Source organism: Euprymna scolopes, chromosome 42 (genome assembly GCF_053919585.1).
Source record: "Euprymna scolopes isolate OS-2025 chromosome 42, ASM5391958v1, whole genome shotgun sequence".
NCBI lineage: Eukaryota > Metazoa > Mollusca > Cephalopoda > Sepiida > Sepiolidae > Euprymna > Euprymna scolopes.
The window spans coordinates 1,219,168-1,240,434 of record NC_136523.1 but is presented as its reverse complement, the minus strand read 5'-3'; the positions used below and the strand labels follow the sequence as shown (position 1 = coordinate 1,240,434).

General features: G+C 33.1%; 1 protein-coding gene and 1 pseudogene across 3 annotated transcripts in view; one reads left to right on the top strand and one right to left on the bottom strand.

Moving 5' to 3' along the window:
- LOC145266909 (uncharacterized) overlaps positions 1 to 21,267 on the top strand; it is a 79,857-nt gene that overhangs the window by 13,314 nt on the left and 45,276 nt on the right. Inside the window, exons 3-5 of one of the 3 annotated variants that reach the window (XM_080122696.1) lie at positions 1,505 to 1,613; positions 7,332 to 9,026; positions 17,419 to 17,522. In XM_080122696.1, coding sequence (XP_079978822.1) covers positions 1,505 to 1,613; positions 7,332 to 9,026; positions 17,419 to 17,522 — 1,908 coding nt within the window. Of the gene's footprint in view, positions 1 to 1,501; positions 1,614 to 7,331; positions 9,027 to 17,418; positions 17,523 to 21,267 lie in introns of all 3 variants that reach the window. The other 2 variants (XM_080122695.1, XM_080122697.1) reach the window with 2 other exon arrangements.
- On the bottom strand, positions 12,544 to 12,662 carry LOC145267367 (5S ribosomal RNA; annotated as a pseudogene).

Genomic DNA, 21,267 nt, shown 5'->3' with positions numbered 1-21,267 from the left:
TTCTGCATACCAGTACAGTTAAGAAAGCAGGAGACCGGGAGGGAATTCCAAAGTCTTGCAGCTTGAGAGAAGAAACTATTAAAGTAAAAGACTTTGCAGCTTTTAGAAATCTCTTTTCAGTGAAGAGATGAGGGATTTTGTTGCTTGTTGGGTTAGTTGGGTTAGTTGGGTTAGTTGGGGGTATTTAAAATATTTATTATTTTATCTATTACTAGCCTGCTGAGTGCCCGGCATTGCCTGTTGAGCAAAAAAAAAAAAAAAAAGAAGTGGTAGTAGGCAGGCAGGCTGAAACTCATACCACGAAGGAGGCAAAGAACGTAAAAAAAACAAAGCATAATGTCTTTGCTGTTGCGCCTATCGCCAAACCGGAAGTGACATAGGTTTGAATTAAAGCTAGACAATCAAAAAGAAGGGATGACTTTTGAAAATATCGGCAAAAAAGCGACCCCTCCCTGTAGAAAAGTGCCCAATTGAGAGTGAAAGAATTAATATTTTTGGCCAATTTCTGAATATTTGTCGTTCGAAAGGTCGAGCTTCAAAACAATACAGATCTCATGAAAATCAATCGCCTCTGTCGAAAGTTTTAGGCAGACATACAAACATACATATATACATACATTTAAACAGGCAGGTGAGATTTCTATTATAGATGTCAAATGGACACAAGTGCGACAAGTTCATCAGAGCACATTCCATTAAACTACTTGTAAAATAGGCACAAGGATGTGACGTTGCATCAATGGGACAGGGGTAGGCGTTTGTTTTGTAGTGTGAGACCTATTAGATTCTTTTTTGAACCATAGAGAAACTAGTAATAGGTGCATCAGCCTGAATGTGGCAACAATTCTCCATGTATGGGTGAATGGTGGCTTGATAGAGAAACTGGATACTCTCTCATGTGAGTAATTTTCTAGCATGGTAGAGAGCTCACCTTTTTTGCAGCAACCTTGGCAATATCTTCAACCATATTTCTATCAAATGTCAACTCATTTTTTTTAATAACTTTTCTTTAAAATCATTTTTTAAATCATTTTTTAAAATCATTTTTATCTTTAAAAATTATTTTTATTCATTTTTAAATTATTTTTTAAAATTGTTTTTTCAATCATTTTTAAAATCATTTTTAATCGTTTTTTATTCATTTTTCAAATCATCTTTTTAATTTTTAAAATTGTAATCATATTTCTATAAAATGTCAACTCAATTTTCTTTAAAATCATTTTTTTAATCATTTTACAATGATTATCTTTTAAAATCATTTTTTTTTCATTCTTTTAATCATTTTTTAAAATCGTTTTTTTTTTTCATTCTTTTAATAATTTTTTAAATCATTTTTTTTTCATTCTTTTAATCATTTTTTAAAATCGTTTTTTTTTAATCATTTTTGATTAATTTTTAAAATCATCTTTAAAATCGTAATCATATTTCTATAAAATGTCGCCATACCAATTGTTTTCTTAATATTTCTGTTCAAAATTGATATGTTTTTAAATTTATTTAGAAGAAATGGTTTCAAGAGGAAGAAAACAAAAGGCGAAAATAAAGAGAATAAAATAACAAAAGCAAAATTAAAAAAAAAGAGCAAAATCGACGATAACTTGTTCTCAGAAAAGGTATGTTCCACACAATATCTACAAATATTTATACATAACTAGAAAATACCTGTCCTAGGACAGGTAATTAATTTATGCATTTAATCTATATATCTATAAAAGTGAGAATGTGTGTGTGAGGACACTTCTCAACCTATGTACTCGATGAATTTTTGATCTATACACTTGAAATTTTTTAATTGGTTTTCATTCAGATGAAAAGGCTGCTAAGTAGTCACAATTGAAAAATTGGTACGTGGTGGGGGTGGGGGTGGGGTGGGGGTCATCGGATTTTTATTTTTCTCAAATGTTTCATGGATGTGCATGTATGAATTGTTTACATGACAGATTACTTATGTTAAGAATAAGTAAGTTTGTAAACACATTTCTAAGATATTGTTAAGCTGGCCTAATGGTTATCGTACTTGACTCACTGTTTTTAGGTTTTTGTTTCGATCTCAGTTTAAGTATTTTTTTTTACTTACAAGAAATGAACTGCTTAGAAAAAAACATAATACTTTCATACACATGTCTCAGTTGCTTTCTGTTTTTTTACTTCATTTTTTTAGGGAATTTAACGTTACATTTAATACTTACAGTATTTCTGTTGATAATAAATAAGAATTCTGTATGAATTAAAATATAATATTTATGTGTATTTTATGACCAGGCAATACTTGGCAGCCTGCTAGTATATATATATATATATATATATATATATATAAAAAGCTGAATGTGTGCGTGTCTGGTCACGAATAGGCTCCTATATGGTTGACTATTTTAAAAAACTGATTACATATAATGATAGAAGATGTATTGAGACACAGGAATGGGTATGTTTGATCTGGCAGAACTGTGGTTCATTAAAATTGTGGAGTCTGCGTTCGCACCTGGTCCACAAAGTATGGAAATAAAAAATTTAAGAATTAAAACAAAAACGTTTACAAGTGTTTTTGATATAGATGTACATAAGAATACTTTGATAAGTATATTTTAACTTAAATAGGGATAGTATAATAAAATTGTAGGGTCTACGTTTGCGCCTGGCCTCCATAGAATGGAAATAGGCACAAACTTTAATAAAGACTTTTCATATCTATCTGCATAAGTATACTTTGATAATTATGTTTCAGTTTGAAGAAATATGGTGTAATAAAATTATGGGGTGTTCGTTCGCACCTGACCTCCATAGAATGGAAATATGTCACAAAGTTTAACAAGGTTTTTTAATATAGATCCACAGAATATTGTGATAAGTGTTTCAGTGTGAACAGGTATGGTATGATAAATTATGGGGTTTATCTATTTTATTCTTACTTTCATCATATTTTGCTTTGGTTTTGATACCCCCAAATTCAACCCAAATTTACAACCCTTCCTTTTCATAACCTATCATACTTTCATAAATCAGAGTCCATTTTCTGTAGGCTGTTTTTGAACCCAGTCAACGACGGGTACTTTTGCTAGTATATATATAAAATACTAAAAACCTTATGCCTAGAATCCTTATTCTAATTTTGATCAAAATCCATTACATCAGTTTGATTTTAGAAAATTTATGACATTTAAGGCTTAAGAGGGTCTTAAGAAAAAATTGAAATTCAGAAAACTTGATTCATTGGTATCTAATGACTGATCAAATTTAATGTGAAAATATTTGAATTGTCAAATGTAAAGTTGTGCCCATATGTACCTTAAAACTTTAAATCCTTTTTTTTTTCTAAGTTCATCCTGTAAAGATAAGCCACTGAGATGTAAGGGCTATTTTAAATTAGAGGCATTTAAGGGAGTTGAGTTGCAAGATTCTCATTCACATTACATTTAAATTTCTGCATATTCATACAGTTGGGAGAAATTGGAAGCAGGAAATGAGTTCTAAAGGTTATCACGAGGTATAAGCCTTGTGTCTAGAATCCTTATTCCAATTTTGATCAAAATCCATTACATGATTTTGATTCTAGAAAATGTCTAAAATTCAAAACTTCAACTTAAGGAGTGTGTACAAACAACCTACAACTCGACTAGAGGAGAAGGCTTATTAAGTTTGACAGGTAGACTGTAAAATATTGAGGGTTAGTTGTAATTAGTCAGAAATTGATTATTTAAGAGGATGACTCGATTAGAATTTATTTACATTAGACTTGAAAACGGATTTGTTTTATGGAAATTGCTTTAAACAAAGTAGGAAGTCACTTGATGTAAGAAACTAAAAAAAAACTTATTTTAATACTTCAAAGTTAAAATCTAGACAATGGTAAGTGTTAGATGGATTTTAACCCAGAAAACAGCAAATCTTCCTCCTTGTGTGAAACATCTCACATGCCATGGGAGGACTAAAGGACAAAATAAGGGAAGCAAGAGTTATGAAGCTGCCATAAGTAAACCCAAGATCCACTAATCTTGCTTAACTGTTTGATGACTATGGATCAAATTTAATGCAAATCTGAAATATTTTAATTTTTAAATGGGAGTTTGAAACCATATTATGTCCCCTAAAACCTTTGCTGTAACCCTTAATTCCCATAGATTATTGTCCACAGTCATGGTGGATTATAAGTTTGCTGCAATCTCCCAACTGCAAAATCACAGATGTAACATCATCTAGTCTTGAACTCTTAAATGTATTCAAACATTCACTGGATGCTGGAACCACACACATACCGCCAGAAAGTCCAAAGTGCACAACAACTTGCAAACTCTAAGTCCATGTGGCAATACAACCATCAACAGGTTTTCGGAGTTACTATATCAGTACGTTCACTCTCCAGCACGTCATTGCCAGTGGAGTCTTTTGCAAAAGGTCACCATTCAGCTGAAAACCCTCGTTGGAAAGATTTGGTTAGTTGGTATCTGTGAAAAACTGAATCATCCTCCAAACATGAAAAAGGCAAAAAAAATGATTAACAAGTCATTAATACGTTAAATATTTTAATAATACACACACACACCCACAAAAACACACACACACACGTATATAGTCTGCATACAAAGAAAGTTAAAATGGCTAGATATATTTCTTTCTGATTGTGACATTTTTATTTATATTGAATTTTTTTTCATGACTTTTGGTAACTATGGTTTTTTGATAGGTTTTTAGTGAACCATTTAATTTTTACATTGTAATCTATTATTGATTTTTATTTTTATTTGATTATTTTTAAATATTTTATATTAGCAGTTGCTTGGGTATGGCGAACTAATTTTTTAAATAAATTACAGCTAAGTATATTGCAAAATATGAACAATGACATTTATTTTGATAGCTACTGAATTATGACTGTTCCAAAATTGTTGGAAATTAGAAAATTGGCAATCTTAATCTTCTTAGCACAATAGAGGTTAAACTGGATTCTTCTTTTAATAGTAAACTGGCAGGACCCGTGTGCCGTCATTTGCCTGATGTAATATAAAAGAATGATGTAGTTATAAAAAAAAAATATGTTAAAATATTTAGGTCCTATAGTGGGTGGGGGGGATCAGCATTATGAATTTTTTGTGTTTCTACAGAATTCAAATTAAACTAAACAGACTTTTGCTGAACTAAGCCTAAAATTTAGGTAAGGATTGATTTAGGGTTAGGTTGAGATTAAAAAAACAGTTTAGTTCAAATTTTGTGCAAGTACCAAAAATATTTTCTAACTAAAAAACAAAAATTAAAAATGCAATCTTTAAGCAAGTGAAAAATCTGGTACAAATACAGTCCAATCTAATTTAAAAAGCAAAATTACTGAAAAATCCAGTCATGGAACGAAAATGTCAATCTTAATTTTCATTTTTCACAATATGACATTATATTTGTAAAGATTTTTGGTTCTTGACCAGAATTACACCTAATTAAAAAAACATCTCCTTCTCAGTACAGGCCAATAAGTCTCCTGTGCGTCATGAATAAGTTGCTGGAATCTGTGTTAAATAGAGAAGTAATCAACCATCTCAGCAAAAATAACCTTCTTAGTGACATGCAATATGGTTTCCGTTCTGCTAGATCTACAGCAGATGTGCTTACAGTTATATCTCATAGGATTAGTGAATCTCTCGACGGAGGCTACCTTTCTAGGGCAATTGCTCTTGACATATCAAAGGCCTTTGATATAGTATAGCATAAAGGTTTACTTCACCAGATCTCCAGCTACGGTATAGCTGGAAATGTCTTCTCAATTATTAAATCATTTCTCTCTGATAGGTTCATAAGAGTAGTGGTTGATGGTCAGAAATCAGAAGCTCTCAGTATTAATGCTGGAGTCTCTCAGGGATCCATCCTGAGCCCAACTCTTTTCCTGATCTACATTAATGATCTTCCAAAGCACATCCTAACATCATTTGTAGACATTTATGCTGATGACACTACTATCTATGGTAGCACATTTAAGACCGTAAACGATCAAGTTCTCTCTGATTCTCTCTCCTCTGATCTTGAGCAAGTGGTACAATGGGGAAAGAGGTGGCTTGTTACTTTTAATGCATCTAAAACTAAGCTTTTATCTTTACATCACCAGCGCTCTGATCCCCATCTGGCATCAATTAAAAGGAATGGCTTTCGTCTTGGGGAGGCCTCATGTTTTGACAAGCTTCTGGGCTTGACCTTTACTCCTGATTTAAAATGGAACACATACATTAAATCTGTTGCTAAGGCTGCTCGAAAAATGGTGGGATCCTTCTATCGATCCAGTAGATATCTTGCTGCTGATGCAATTCTCTAGCTATATAAGAGCCAGGTATGTCCAAGGATGGAATACTGTTGCCACATTTGCCTTGATAGAGTTCAAAATAGACTTCATAGCCTCGTAGGGGATGTCCTTTTCTCTTCCCTGCAACCTCTTTCTCAGAGAAGAGATGTTGCGAGTTTGTCTCTGCTTTATCATTATTTTCATGGCAAGTGCTCGGCTGAGCTCCAATTTATGGTCCCCCCTTGCCAAACTTTCACAAGAAACACCCGTCTAGCAGAAAACACTATCACTAATTTTCCCCACTCTTTATCTGTGCCTAAACCTAAACATAGATTCCATGAGCAAAGTTTCTTAGAGCTGCACGCCTATGGAATTGTCTTCCGTTTTCCTGCTTTCCAGCTGACTATAATATGGTTGTCTTCAAGTCTAACGTAAACAAGTTTTTGATGAGCCGTTTCATATGAGTAAACAAATTTACCGAACTTCCATTACTAACAATTACTATATTGTCCAATTTCTACTGTACACTCTGTAACCTTTATTCTCGAGTGGCCTCTTGGCCTTGATAAGTGGTGATGCCTATGTAAAAAAAAAAAAGATACAGAAAAATGTTTATGATGTACATACGCATCACAGTACGAAAATTTCATATTCCAAAAATCATATAAATAATATCAAGTAGTTATTTTTTCTATAGGAAATCATTTTTTAGTTTTAGCAATTCATAGTATACTGTAGACATTACAAGGTTGATTTTAAAGTCTTAGTAGTTCGGGTTAAGTTGTCTCCCATTATTAAAATATTTATTGAATCAAAACACAGTGTCTCACTTTCTCATAATTCTTTTTTTCTTAGTACGTACATATATCATACAAGTTTTCTTTATTTTTGTTATTAAATATATAATTTTAAACAAAAATCTAAATTTGTTTACATCTAAATTTGACCCAAATAATCCAAAAAATTATCAAAAGTTGAAATTGTAGGTAATTTCTTTTTATTTTCATGCACTGAATTGGATGGTTTGTGATAACTAATGTTAATATACAATTAATTTTTTTTTCAATTCTAGGAAACTGTATCCAGTTTTACTGATTGTGGTGGAGGAGGAGGAGGTCCACTAAAAAATTTACTGCAACAGAATGTTTTAGCCTCAACAAAGAAGTGTCGGCTTGGTAATCGCACTAAATTACATTTTGAAGAATCACAACTTCCAATTAATTCCAAAGAAAAAAATGTATCAATAAGTTTCAGTGAATTTGATAGCTACAACCTTTGCATCTCGGATTCCCCTGTGCAGGCCGATGCTAAAACAACAGAGACTTCAACACCAAAAGAATTGGACAATATGGGCAAAGTTCTATCACCAGAGGTCTTTTTGCAGAATAGAAAGCCTTGTACCCGGTTGAACAACTTCGAGTCACTCTCTCAGAAGAACAGTATTTTAGTCAAGCCCCAAAAAGCAGGCATTACAACAAGTACCCCATTAGGACCTTTCGTAGCACTTTCACGGTTGCCAAAAAATATTAAAACATATCAAATCTCCGAAGATTATTCCCTTTTTGAACAGAGCCATGCTAACTCTTCTCAAGGTGGTCGGTCTTGCATGACTAGCTTTAACGACCCAGACGAGTCTATTCGATATAACAATCAAATGGCCTCCGTCACACAGCCAATGAAGAACAGTACAACTAAAAGTGCCAACATAGGTTTATCTGAGCACAGTTTTGATGACTCTGCCCTCCGGTTGAACCCGGATCTAGAGAGTGATGATTCTTTGAACTTAAGTCAGCGTTTTGATCAGATCGTATCCCTGCAATCCAAAGAACCACAATCTAGCCCTATTAAAAAACAAGCATCTCACAACACTAAAAAGGATTGGGATGACGATGGAGATATTACTAAAAATAAAAGTAGCCGATCGCATACGGAATTTTCTTACTGTGCTAACTGCTCTCTTGACCATCCTTGTGGAGAGCATTGCGCATTTGTTGATATCAAGCTAAATCCATATATCTGTTTACAGAAGCTGGAAAACTTTTTCGGAAGCTTTGTGAAAGACAAAGAACCTGAGAATCCAGAGACAAGTTCATTGAATTTTGATGCCTCTCGGGATCTCATGGAGTCTTATTCCCCAGCTTTGTCGTTGAATCACAGTATGGAAAAGCAGCATCATGATGATGATTCAGATGACGAGGTCGGGACAATTTTTGACATCAGGGAAGATTTAAAGTTGGAAACAACCAACAAAGGAATGAATTCCATTTTTTTGAGCGATGTCGAGGAGGAAGACGAGGAACTAGAAGATTCGGTTAGTTGCAACTCTAGCGATGACCAGACAGATCCAGCTAGTTCCATCTCTGGGAACGATCGAACAAGTGAAGAGGATGGATCTGAAGATATTTCCTACCTCTATACATGTGCCAGTCCTGTTAATTGCAACAATGTCAAACAAACAGAAATAGTGAATGCTCTTCTGTCCTTACGTGAAAGCAACTCAAACCTTATCCAAAATTGCACCAGCCCCATCCCTATCATTGAGGAGGAGCGATTTACAGACAAAAGCAGCACACATTTGCAGAGCTATCATCGCAGTCCGTACATGACACGTTGTTCCAAGTTGCAGATCTCTGTTGAGGACACCAAGATGGAATCTTTTCCTTGTACACCAGATAACAAAAACAAGACAAGTGATGCTGATGTGAAGCACCCTTCACGGGTATCACCTGCAATGAATGCTTCGACGACCCCAAGGAAAAGCTTAATTGTAAGTATGCATTTAACTTTAACTTTTTATTCACTGACTAGCAGGACTACCCGGCGTTCTACCAGGGCAACAATGTAACATATGTCTATTAAAACTTGTATTTCTCTTTCTCTTCCCGAACTCCTCTTTCTCTTTTCTAGCTGAACATACAACTGTTTCATATAATAGATTCCTCTAGAAATTAATCAACATTTTCTTTTGAAATTCATGCATAATAACACTGAAAAGCCAACATGATCAACTTGGCCCAGTTGACCCCAAATTTCTTTTCTGAATTTTAGATATTTATTCAGGGTAATGCCAATCAAGAATATACTAACTTTATGGGTGTTTGTTTGTAGTATTTGATTTTTACTTGGACATACAAACAAACAGAAACACAGACAACTACCTATAATATAATGTACTAGCAGAGATAACCAGTGTTGCCTAGGCCAAAAGTGTAACCTATTTCTATTAAAACTTCTACCTCTCACTATCTTTCTCTTCCTAACCACCACTTTCTCCTCTGCCTAACTATTTTTTTTTTTTTTTAGCTGGACATACAGACACACAAAATTCCTCTTTTATTATAGATATCCCTGGAGTAATGAGTCAGCATTTTATTTCCAAATTAGTACATAATAACATAAATTAGTACATAATAACATTAAAAAGTGGACCCACCTCCACCCACCCCGTTTAGACTTGGCTCAATTGATGCCGAGAGAATGAATAATTTTTTCTAACTTTTAGATATTATTCACCCAGGGCAATGCCAATCAAGAATATACTAACTTTATATGTTTTGTTTTGTTTTTATGTTTTTTTTTTTTTACTTTTAGCCGGACATACAAACACACATAAACACAGATATGCCTTTATATAATAAACTAGTGGGGGTGCCTGGCACTGCATGTGTGTTTGTCGGTGTAAAAGAAAAAAAAAAAGTTTTAGTAAGTAGGGTAGGCTTGAACCTGAAGCTTTGACGCGAAGGTGGAAAAAAAAAACTGGCTTACCGTTCGGCCACGATGGGAGAGGAATGAAAAGCGCTTTAACGAAAAGAGCGTGTAAAAGTCGCCCAAATTAAAGATACATGCAACCTCATTTCGTAAATTATAGATATTATTATTTAGGTAGCATAGTTATTTTACATACGTACATGGTTGCTGGTCTTCATTCTCCAATTATCATTTTTCCATGCACAAACTGTTCATCTTGTTGCGGTTGTTGAGCTCTTGCTTATCATAGGCAAATAAGACTCATGTATAGAAACACAATGGAGACTTTTTAAAAGGTTGTTTATGGAAGGAGAGACCAATATCTAATTATAATTGTTTCTTGTTTTTCTTAGTCTCAATATGGACTACAGGCAGAGTCTCGAGGCAACATTCACTTCGATTTTCTCTATATTTTCAGACATGTGAAGCCTGTCTCGCTTCCTAACTCGGACTGACTAGAAACTCTTGTTCTGTCCCCTAAACACGTGACATCATTTCTATATAATATCATTCAACCCCTACATTTCTATCATGTTTTGTCTAGAGAAGTAACTCTTGACCTCTCTCTACCCACATTAGCTGCACTGGGTTTATTTAAAAATGCCGTCAGGTTATAGTGACATGTACTCTATGTAACCCTTGCCGAAATTTATACTAGTTAACATAATCTGTATTTACTAGAATAGGGTCTGAATGGATAACATTTTTAGTTATTGTTTGTGCTGTCCTCTCTACACACACACATGCATGTGGCATAAAATATAATTGTACCAATAACATAGTGGAAGGAAAAAAAAACGAAAGAAATAAACGAGTTGGAATCAAATATCAATATGTTAGATGGATTGCTATATGGGTGTGACTTTAAAAATATCACAAGATTGTTGTACATGTTAGATAATTTTATATATATGCTAACAAATATATGCATCCAGTATTTATCTCTCTCCCAGGGTTGGAAGATGTGACACAAGGTCAGGAAAGTAAGATTTGAAAAACCTCCATTGGCATCTTCTGGGAGGAGCGTTTCAGGCAATGAGCAATAAACTCACCCCATTTCAAATGGTGAGAAGGCAAAGCCTAAGTGAATAAATTTCCTAGAATTGCACAGGACCATACCTACACCTACAGAAAGCAAGCCACGTCAACAATAGTGGCTGTGAGGCTGAGGGAAAACCCTCGGCTGGAATCCTGTTGGTTGCATATTTTTGCTAGCCTAGAACGATATCATAATGATATCATAACGATATCATTATGATTGAACGTATGCTACACTTATTCCCCCAAAGAGGAAGTGATAAAAGGATTGTATCATAATGAACCCCCCCCCCTTGTCACCAAAGGAAAAGTTAATGCCTGGGAGGATGATATAATGACAATAGAACAAATAGTTCACTAACTCCCACCACAAAATGGAGAAGACAATCACGGAAGGATTATATAATGGGGAATGAAATCCTATACTGCCCTCCAAAAAGAGGAGGTAATAGCTGGGAGGATTGACCCATAAAAGGTATGGTCGCATAGCAACATAATTCACTACCCCACAGCCCAAAAGCCATTGAGAAGATGGTCTCATGGCAACAGAACAGATACATTATCTCCTCTGCTTAAAAAAGAAGAGGTAATTCCTGGGAAGATGGTCTTATCACAACAGAACCAATATTACACCATCCACATCCATTAAAAAACAATACAATAATATATGAAATCATTTTTTTAAATTTTTCATTCATTTAAAAATACCTAGTCATAAAAGCATTATTTTTATGCTTCCTTGGCCTTTTAGATAGGATCAAATTGTAGTATCTTTTCTTATTGGCCATTTCACTAAATCTTTGTATATACATATATTAATGAATAATAAAAATTTCCAATCATTTGGAGTTATCTTAAGTAGAACGGTCCCTTAATGTAAATGTGACATTGTGACTTGAAATAATACTAGTTAAATCTAAGATAGACATCGTAATCACCATGAACCAAGAATAACCAACCTCACCCGTTTTCCCAACACTTTTGATGGTCCTGTTTACTTTTGTACTTTTGATGGCCTAATTTATTTTGAATTTAAAGCTATTTTTATACTTTCTGCAAATAAATAATTCAAAGTGTAGTACCTGTTCTTGGCATCCTAATGACAGTTTTACTATCAACAAAAGTATATGTATAAGAAAATATGGCAATGTAAAATTACAACTGTATTATGACAGAATGTTAATTAATAAGAAACTGTGTATAAAATAAATATGCAAATTAAGATTTGTGTTTGTTGTTTACTATATATACAGTATTACTAATTATGTTATGTTCTCGGCACATGGCAAACAAAGTACGCCCACAAACAATGTGTTTGTGTGTGTGTGTGTGCAGTCAGCACCAACCCTAATCAGGGTTTAACCGACTTCCTTCGAAGGAGGGAATTTCATGGGAGTATGAAATTCACAAGCGGTCCCCAGTCGCATATATATCCCTGTTAGGGGAGATGACGACATTAGGTTTTTGCAACTTTTTGCAGAGAGGTGTCGACGTCCTCCTACATACAGCACCTGGACTTCCCAAATTGGTCACCCATTTTAGTAATGACCAGGCTCAACGTTGCTTAACTTCGGTGATCTGATGGGAACCGGTGTGTCAACGTGATTATGCCGTATGCCCACAAACAATGAGTTAAAATCCCCATAGTGAGTGACATCCATATCCAACCTTTGCCGTATACTTGATGTATATATATGGTATAATCACATTGACACACGAGTTCCTGTTAGATCATTGAAGTTAAGCAATGTTGAGCCTGGTCAATACCAAATGGGTAATCATTTAGAAATACTAGGTGCTATATGTAGGAGGATATCGGCACCTCACTGCAAAAACCTAACAGTGTCATCTCCCCTGATCGAAATATACATGTAACTTGGGACTGCTTGTGAATTTAATATTCCCTTGACACCTTTGGAGGAAACCAGTTGAACTCGCTTAGGATGAATGTTGAAGGCATGACATATACTTGATGATTCAATTTTCCCTGTTGCTATCATATTCACGCAGGATCAATAGTTAGAAATTTGCAACAAGGTACAATTGCAAATTTCACAGCTCTTTTTGCCATTCCATTGTCGATCCTCCTAACATTGTTCGCTTCTCTCCAACATAACTGCTGTTCAAAGTGATCTGTTGTATTCGACTCCACTTCATACTGTTAGTAGAAGCGGCACTGCTTCCTTTCTCATTGTTTTCAATCATCTCTAGTATACCTGACAAGCACAACATCTACCACCAACACATACTCTTTAACCTGTTCTGAAAAGGTTTGAAACCATTTTCTGATGAGCATTTCATTAGCAGCCTTAGTGCTTAGTCTGATTGCTTACTAACACGTTCACTGGCAAATCCAGTGAATATATAAGTCAGTTGGTGATATAGAAGAATAGATAACTCAAAATTGGCAGTAAATAGTATTAGCAAAAAATCAGATCCATTAATTTTAAACCCTTTTAATTACCTATATGTAGACCTGCTTTAGCCAAAGCAATCTGTTGTATTTGACCTGGCTCCATGCTATTATTAGTAGCAACACAGGCTCTGCTCGCATTTTCATTGCTTCCAGCCACTTCTGCAGGATTCTAGTGTACTTATCTTGACTCGCATAATATGCATAAACACTCCTTCTTGTTTAAACAATTCATTGATATGAAATTAGACCCCTGAAAAATGGCATAAAATATTGGAATTAAAGGTAAATGTTTTATGACACGATCATTTACCGGGCAGAATGTCTTGGTGTGTCCATGTTGTAGGGACATCTCTGAAATAGTTGTCCCGGGCACGGCAACCAGCTTCCCAGGAAAGAAATGATATAACACATGGCAACGATGAGTCAAATGGTTGTCGGCTACATCTGCTGGTCTGTCTTCCTTCAAGTTCTCTGTCGGTGTCATTACGGGCAGGACAACTGTGCTGGAATTAGACACTTGTGTAAATTAATTTACACAGACATTTTCTTATAAAAAATAGAAATTTATTTAAGCATAAGAAAATATGACACGGAGCATTTTCTTTGAGAGTTGAGATTTTTCTGAGAGTTGAGGTATGCAACTCATTGCCTTTGGGGTCCTGATTTCAACTTTTTTTTTTTTTTTTTACATAGGCGTCACCACATTATCAAGGCCAAGAGGCCACTCAAGGATAAGGGTTAAAGAGTGTACAGTAGAAATTGGACAATATAGTAATCATTAGTAATGAAAATTTGGTAAATTTGATAACTTATATGGAACGGCTCATCAAGAACTTGTTTACATTGGACTTGAAGACAACCATATTGTAGTCAGCTGGAAAGCAGGAAAATGGAAGACAATTCCACAGGCGTGCAGTTCTAAGAAAGAAGCTTTGTTCATGGAATCTACGTTTAGGTTTAGGCACAGATAAAGAGTGGGGGGAATTATTGATAGTGTTTACAGCTAGACGAGTGTTTCTTGTGAAAGTTTGGCGAGGGGGGACCATAGATTGAAGCTCAGTCGAACACTTTTCATGAAAATAACGATACATCAGAGTCAAACTCGCAACATCTCTTCTGTGAGATAGAGGTTGCAAGGAAGAGAAAAGGACATCTCCTACGAGGCTACGAAGTCTATTTTGAACTCTATCAAGGCAGGCCAAGTCTTTTCTAGCAGCTCCTGCCCAGATGTGGCAACAGTATTCCATCCTTGGACGATTTACAATTCTTCCCTCATCGAAAGAGAAATAGAGTGAAAGATATACACCAGAAACAAAAAGCCTGATATCTTATTTCGTTTGTGTGTGTCAGCTTAGCAAGTTTGACCTTTTGCACCTATGTACCCTAATTGTGCTAGGATTTTATAAGCATCTGTTAATCTTTGGGTTGAATGTGCACTGACATTTTGAGATACTTGATTTTATGTGTTTGTCCCATCCCTCTCTATCGAAGACAGGGAAATATGGGTATAAGGCTTTCACATGTGGAGAGCTATAGAGCTCCCCGCAAAAAGGCGGAGCTTATCATTGTGGCACAGCTTTTATCTATATGGTCACCAATCAACCAAAAATATTTTGCCTTTCTAACCTATTTTAATATATGAGTTCAACGTATGAATGAAAATTCTGCATAGATCTAAATTAGTTTGGTTGTCTATATTTTAGATGTAAAGGAAACCTAAAGGAAAGTTTCATTTTAAATTAAAAAATTAGTTTAGTAGTGATCTAAAACCCGACCCAAACTAGCATCAACATCTTCTAGCAGTTTACTAGAAATGTTGCCAGAAAAATTGATGTGAACACTGCCAGGCAATAACTTCAAAACATTGAAAACAAAATTTTAACACAAAAAGAGAAGACTTTGTGTAAGTCGAATTATATGAAAGAAATATTTTAATTTTTTAGAAATGTATATTAATTGTTTTTGTTTTGTTTTTTTTTCACCATGTTTTAAAGAAATAAATAAATCTTTTCTTTTTTTCTTTTTTTAAGACAAAAACATGAAAACTGAAAGTATCTAAAAAAATTTCTTTTTTTTATTTCTTTTTTTTTTCTTTTTTTTTGCAAGAAAATTTCCAATAAGTATTTTTTGTAATGACGAAAATATCTTTTTTTTTTCATGTAATTGGAAACAATTTCTTTATTGTCAAGAAAAGTATCAGGAAAGTGTTTGTGTCTATTAACGGAAGCGTTATTTGCTAACAACTGATTGCTGATTGGCTAATGACGATGACTTTTCCAACACTTTACAGTAAAACTTTCACACACATTTCTAGATACCTATATCTAATAAGTTCAAAAGAAAGGACACACTTAGGGAGGTATTTTGGTGGTCAAGTCACTAAATAGAGATTAGCTGGTTTCCCGGCACAGCCCAGGATGTAATATAGATTGACTGAAATACATGTTCTAGCTGGTTTCTAGGCGTTGCCAGGGATGTAATATAGACACATTATATTGTATATTACCTGTTCTCTTCTCCCTAAGGTAAAACAATTTCATATACATACTGTAAATTACCTACGCTAGGTATAAAACATAAACAATACCAGTCCTAGGGTAGATAAAACAAATAATACATAGAGATGAAAGATTCCTCTCCCCTAAGAATAAAACATATGTTCAATATCTGCTTTTGTTTTTTCATTGTTTATACGGTTCCGAGCAACGCCGGGTAGCCCTGCTAGTCTATATATATATATAAATCTCAAACGTCTGTTTAAATGTGTGTATGTATGTATGCCTAAAACTTTCGAGAGAGGCAACGGATTTTCACGAAATGGGTATCGTTTTGCAGCTTGACCCTTCGGACGACAAATATCAAAAAAAAAGATGACTAATATGCATGATGATTTGACAGAAAATTTTTTTTACTGATTTTTATGTTCATTTTTTTTTTTTTTTTTACACACAGTGATCACCACTTATCAAGGCCCGGAAGCCACTCAGGGATAAGGGTTATTGCAAGTACATTACGTTAGTGTGGAGATTTGATGAAGTGTTTACTTAAGGGGGCGGTTCATTAGGAATTTGTTAACATTGATATTGGATAAGGAGACCTGGTAGTAGGGGTCTACGTTGGAAGATGGGGTTCTAGGTTTAATCGAGTTTTTATTCTGGAGATATTTCATGTTGAGGTTTTGGGATTTGTGGAATAGGTCGGCATACTTGGTTAGAGCAGTACAGAGAGGGAAAGTAAGAGAGAAAAAGACAGGAAAAATTTTTTATTTGTAGCACACGAAAAGGTAAAGCCGTAACAATTCTCTTGCTGGTTTTGAAAATATTCAGAAATGAAAAGAAGTCACAAACAAAAATAAAAAATCTGAGAATAAACTGTCATTACTGCCGATTCTATCACCATCCAGCCTCACTTTTATTCATTCATCTGACCATTACACAAATTTCTCTTTTAAGCATAGCATAGTCTATTTTTTCAATGCTTACATCAGTGGTGTGAGAGAATCGGCTCAGTCCATCACAAGAAATAAGTAGTTTTGTGAGCAAAGGAAATCTAAAAATATCAGAACATTTGTTTCTAACGTTACTTTTATATACATTTAATTTTAAATACTGAGTTTTTAAAAATGGTTCAATAACAAACATTAATAATTGGATCCAGAGTGGTGATTTAAAATCTGCAGCTTAGCTCTTCAATCAACAGTTTAATTGTTGCATAACTTTGCTTCATAAATATTTATGATTTAGGTTTTTTTGTAAATCTTCATAACATAACTTCAAGACCTGATCTTGTAAATAGTCCAAATCCAACTTAAGAGATATTCAAATCCTATTTTTATGCATGAAATATTAAAAAATCTATCATCTATAACATGACAGACATGATTTTTACAACATAAATTTAGGAGACAGCATGTTATTTCTATTTTTATAAATCTGTTTTTTTGTTTTTTTTTTTCTAGGCAATTCTAAGCCCCAAAGTATCGCACCTCTCTCCCAGGTCAAAGGTCTTGCAACAGTGTGAACAAGATGGCTTTATTTCTTTTAAAGAGTGCATAACATCGAGGTAAGTAGCCATGTTTTTATTTGCATAGCTTTTAGTTGATAGTAGGTATCCCAAACTAGCCTAGTTTAGGATGCAAAAACTGGTAAATAAAGTTAAATTTCCCTTAACTTCAACTTGCTATATCTCTTTATTTTTTTGGGTATTTTGATAAAGTTTTGATTTTAAATAAAATTTCATCTTTTTGCTTTATCGATATATAATTCTTTTTCTTGTGTCTTTTAATAGTTTTTTTTTTCCCAGGTTACTTCAAGTTATGTCACTAATTTTGGTGAACGCAGCTTTATTTTTTACACAAAAAAAAAAATTGTTAGTGTTTTTTTCAAATTTGGTATGCGCGATATTGTGAGTTTCTATGTATAAAAAAAATAGTACCATTTTCAAGAAAAATGGTAATTTATCAATGTGGTGAGCTTAAAAAAGGTTTTAAGTTGTTTTTCATAAAAAAAATCCAACTTGAAAACTTCAGTGAAAGAAATATGAAAGAAATTCAATTGAAAAAATTCCGAAACTCGCACCATTTTGTAGAGAAATATCTCTTATTTAATAATCTGTTGGTTTCATATTACTACATTCATAAATCAAGGAGCGCCACTAATAAAAATGAATGTACCTACACATCGATATTTACAACTTAATCCCAAGTGACCGAAATAGGAAATGTCATCACGAAAATCAACTGTCAGCACGAACGAGCCGCACGACTCAACAAAAACGTAAACAAACAACTTGTTTTACTATGGATTTGTTTTTGTTTATTTAAAAGTTATAGAAAGTTATTATTTAAAATAATATTTTTAGTGCTACAAGTGCGTAAATAAAAGAAATGAAAATTTACAATTTAGAAAATAATGTTAGTTGTTTATTTTCTATATCGTCTTTCAAACTTTTACATGTTCTTTGCTTTATCTTCTTTCGGTTGGATAAACTTCAGCATTGTTAAATTATCTTTTAAAAATTAAACTGGGTACATTTTAAACGAAAAAAACATTTTTAGTTGCGTGTGACTGATGGAAAAAAATTTTTTACATTTAAAAAATGTTCCTCATTTTTTTGTTTACTTATTTCTCTTACGTTCTGTTGGGCATTTTTGATATATATAACATTTTGTTAAATTATTTTTTTTATTATTAGACTGTACAGTTACGTTACTTTATAAAAAAAAAAAATAACAAAATATAGCACAGTTTTAAGTTACGTGCATCAAGTCATGTGTAAATAAAAAAATTAATTTCACGTAAAAATTTGCATTTTTTTTGTTTATGTTCTATCGGGTGTTTTTGATGAATTTGAAGATTTTGTTAAATTATTTTTTGATTACAGTGTACATCACTTAAAAAAATAACTAAAAATATAATTAAGCTATGTGCACGTGGCGCATAAATGAAAAAAATAATTTCACTGTAAAGATCATTTTTTTTTTGTTTTGTTTATTTAATAATGCCAGAGACTGTACTTCTACAGTTTATTGCCGAAAATGGAGATACTATTGTTTTTTTTTTCATGCACCTATCGTTAAAATCCGAGGGATAAATCAGTATTTTAAACTATGACCGAAGTTAGAAATAAATAACAAAAAATTAAAGTAGATATTAATTACTTCCGGAAAGAACTATGAAAAAAGTAAATAAAGAAAGTGAAAGAAAACATATATCCGTAATTATTTGATTAAAAATGTTTCGATTTAATTAATGAAAACTGGAATGTTTTTCATGAAACATATATATATATTTTTATTATTAAAAACAAAAAATGAAAAATTATTAAAAACAGAAAATGAAAATGACATTGTCTAAACTGGGCGAACGCCATTTGAAAACCAAAACATTTACTGTATAAAAATTTATGAAAATATAATTGTAAAAACATTTATTAAAAAGTTTGCGTAAGAAAATATAATTTTGATAAAACAATTTTGTAATGAAAGCAACATTGGATTTTTATAAAATAGTTTTTTTTCCGAACAAATAAATAATTTTAATGAAGCATTTTTTTCAATTAAAGCAACTTTAATGGGTCAATAACAAATTAATTTAAATGAAACCGAAAAATAATTATCTAGTTTTAATTTTTTTTTTATTTATTTCATGCTTCGGTCATAGTTTAAAATAATGATTTCTCCCTCGGATTTTAACGACAGGTACACAAAAAAAATGGTGTCTTCATTTTCGGCAATAAACTGTAGAATTACCCCCGAGACGTATATGTTCTATCAGGTGTTTTTGATAAACTTGAACGGAGATATCTCAAAGTTGTGTTAGGTGTTGAAATCAACACCAGTGGAAATAAAGTTCAACTGGAAGCTGCTCTCTCTGACTACTTGAGAAGAAATCCAGTTGATTCATTTCCATCTCCAAAGCAACAAAAAAAGTCCCTTAGTGAATCTGCTGAACATTCAGATAACTCCTGCAGTTGTGATGAAGAACCATCTCAGGATATCTTCAGTTCTGAGCATCAAGGACAATGGGTTGCTGTCTACTATGACACCAACTTTTACGATTGACCAAGTCATTGAGGTTATATCTGCATCCAGCGCTATAATAACATTTTTATTGCAAACCAAAGGTAGAAAAGATTTTTTTTGATGGCCTTTGTCAGATGACATTGCACAGGTAGAGTCAGCATTTGTTTACAGATGGGGTTTTGAGGTAATGCCAGTTTCGAGTGATAATAGGATTTGGAGTGTTCTTGATATATCTACCATAGCAGAAGCTTATGAAAGAATTCCGAGAGATAATCAATAAGGAAAGGAATAATAGTAAGACTTCTGCCTATAAAATATCTTGTTTACTTGTCTTTTAAGTTGAAAGTTTTTCAATGCTTGAAAAAATGACTTGTGCAACTTTTTATAACAAATTTCTAAATCTTATTGTTGTCAGTCCTTTTTTGGCAAGTTTAAATTCCCCAAAGTAAAAATATTTCTGTGGCAAAAACTTTTGTTATTAGAAACAAGGCAAACATTTTTTTAGTTCCTCACCCCAAAATTAGTAAAGTTGCAAAGTTTTAAGCTTCTACCTCCAATGGTTACATTTTTACAGCAATTTCAGTAACGTATACTTTTGAATCATTTTTTAACCCTTTTTTGCCCTTTTTACCAAATTGTCTGTTCGACTGCTTTTACATGGTCCACAATTGAGTGGTTTCATCAATTTATAATTAAAAGAAAAAATTATCTTCATCTCTAATGTGTTATGAATCATATTAAGAAGATTCAATTCATTAGTTATTGAAATGAAATTGATATGAACAGTCAAAGTTGCATTTCCGTGTCATACTTGCACTTTTCTCCCATTGGTAGTGGGATTTTGCCTAGTGTTTAGGTTGGCTTCATCTAATAATTATTGCTTTCATTAGTATTAATTTTCATTTACTACAAGATGACGTTACATTTATAAGGATTTTTCACTTGTTAGTAGCTTACATTTTTAGTTATATACTATGAAATTTGGCTTCTGGACCATGATAGAAAATTTTCAACTTTCCGACAGACTTTGAACGATCATAACTTGATGGCTAATTGAGCTACCAAAATAAATTTGGTACTTTTGTTTATGGTTTACAAAAATCTATATGACCACATTCATTTATTTTAGATAAAATGAAAATAAAATTTTGGTTTGGGATACCATGTTTTTATTTGCATAACATTCAGTTAATATTTTTATTTGCATAGCATTCAGTTAATATTTTTATTTGCATAACATTCAGTTAATATTTTTATTTGCATAGCATTCAGTTAATATTTTTA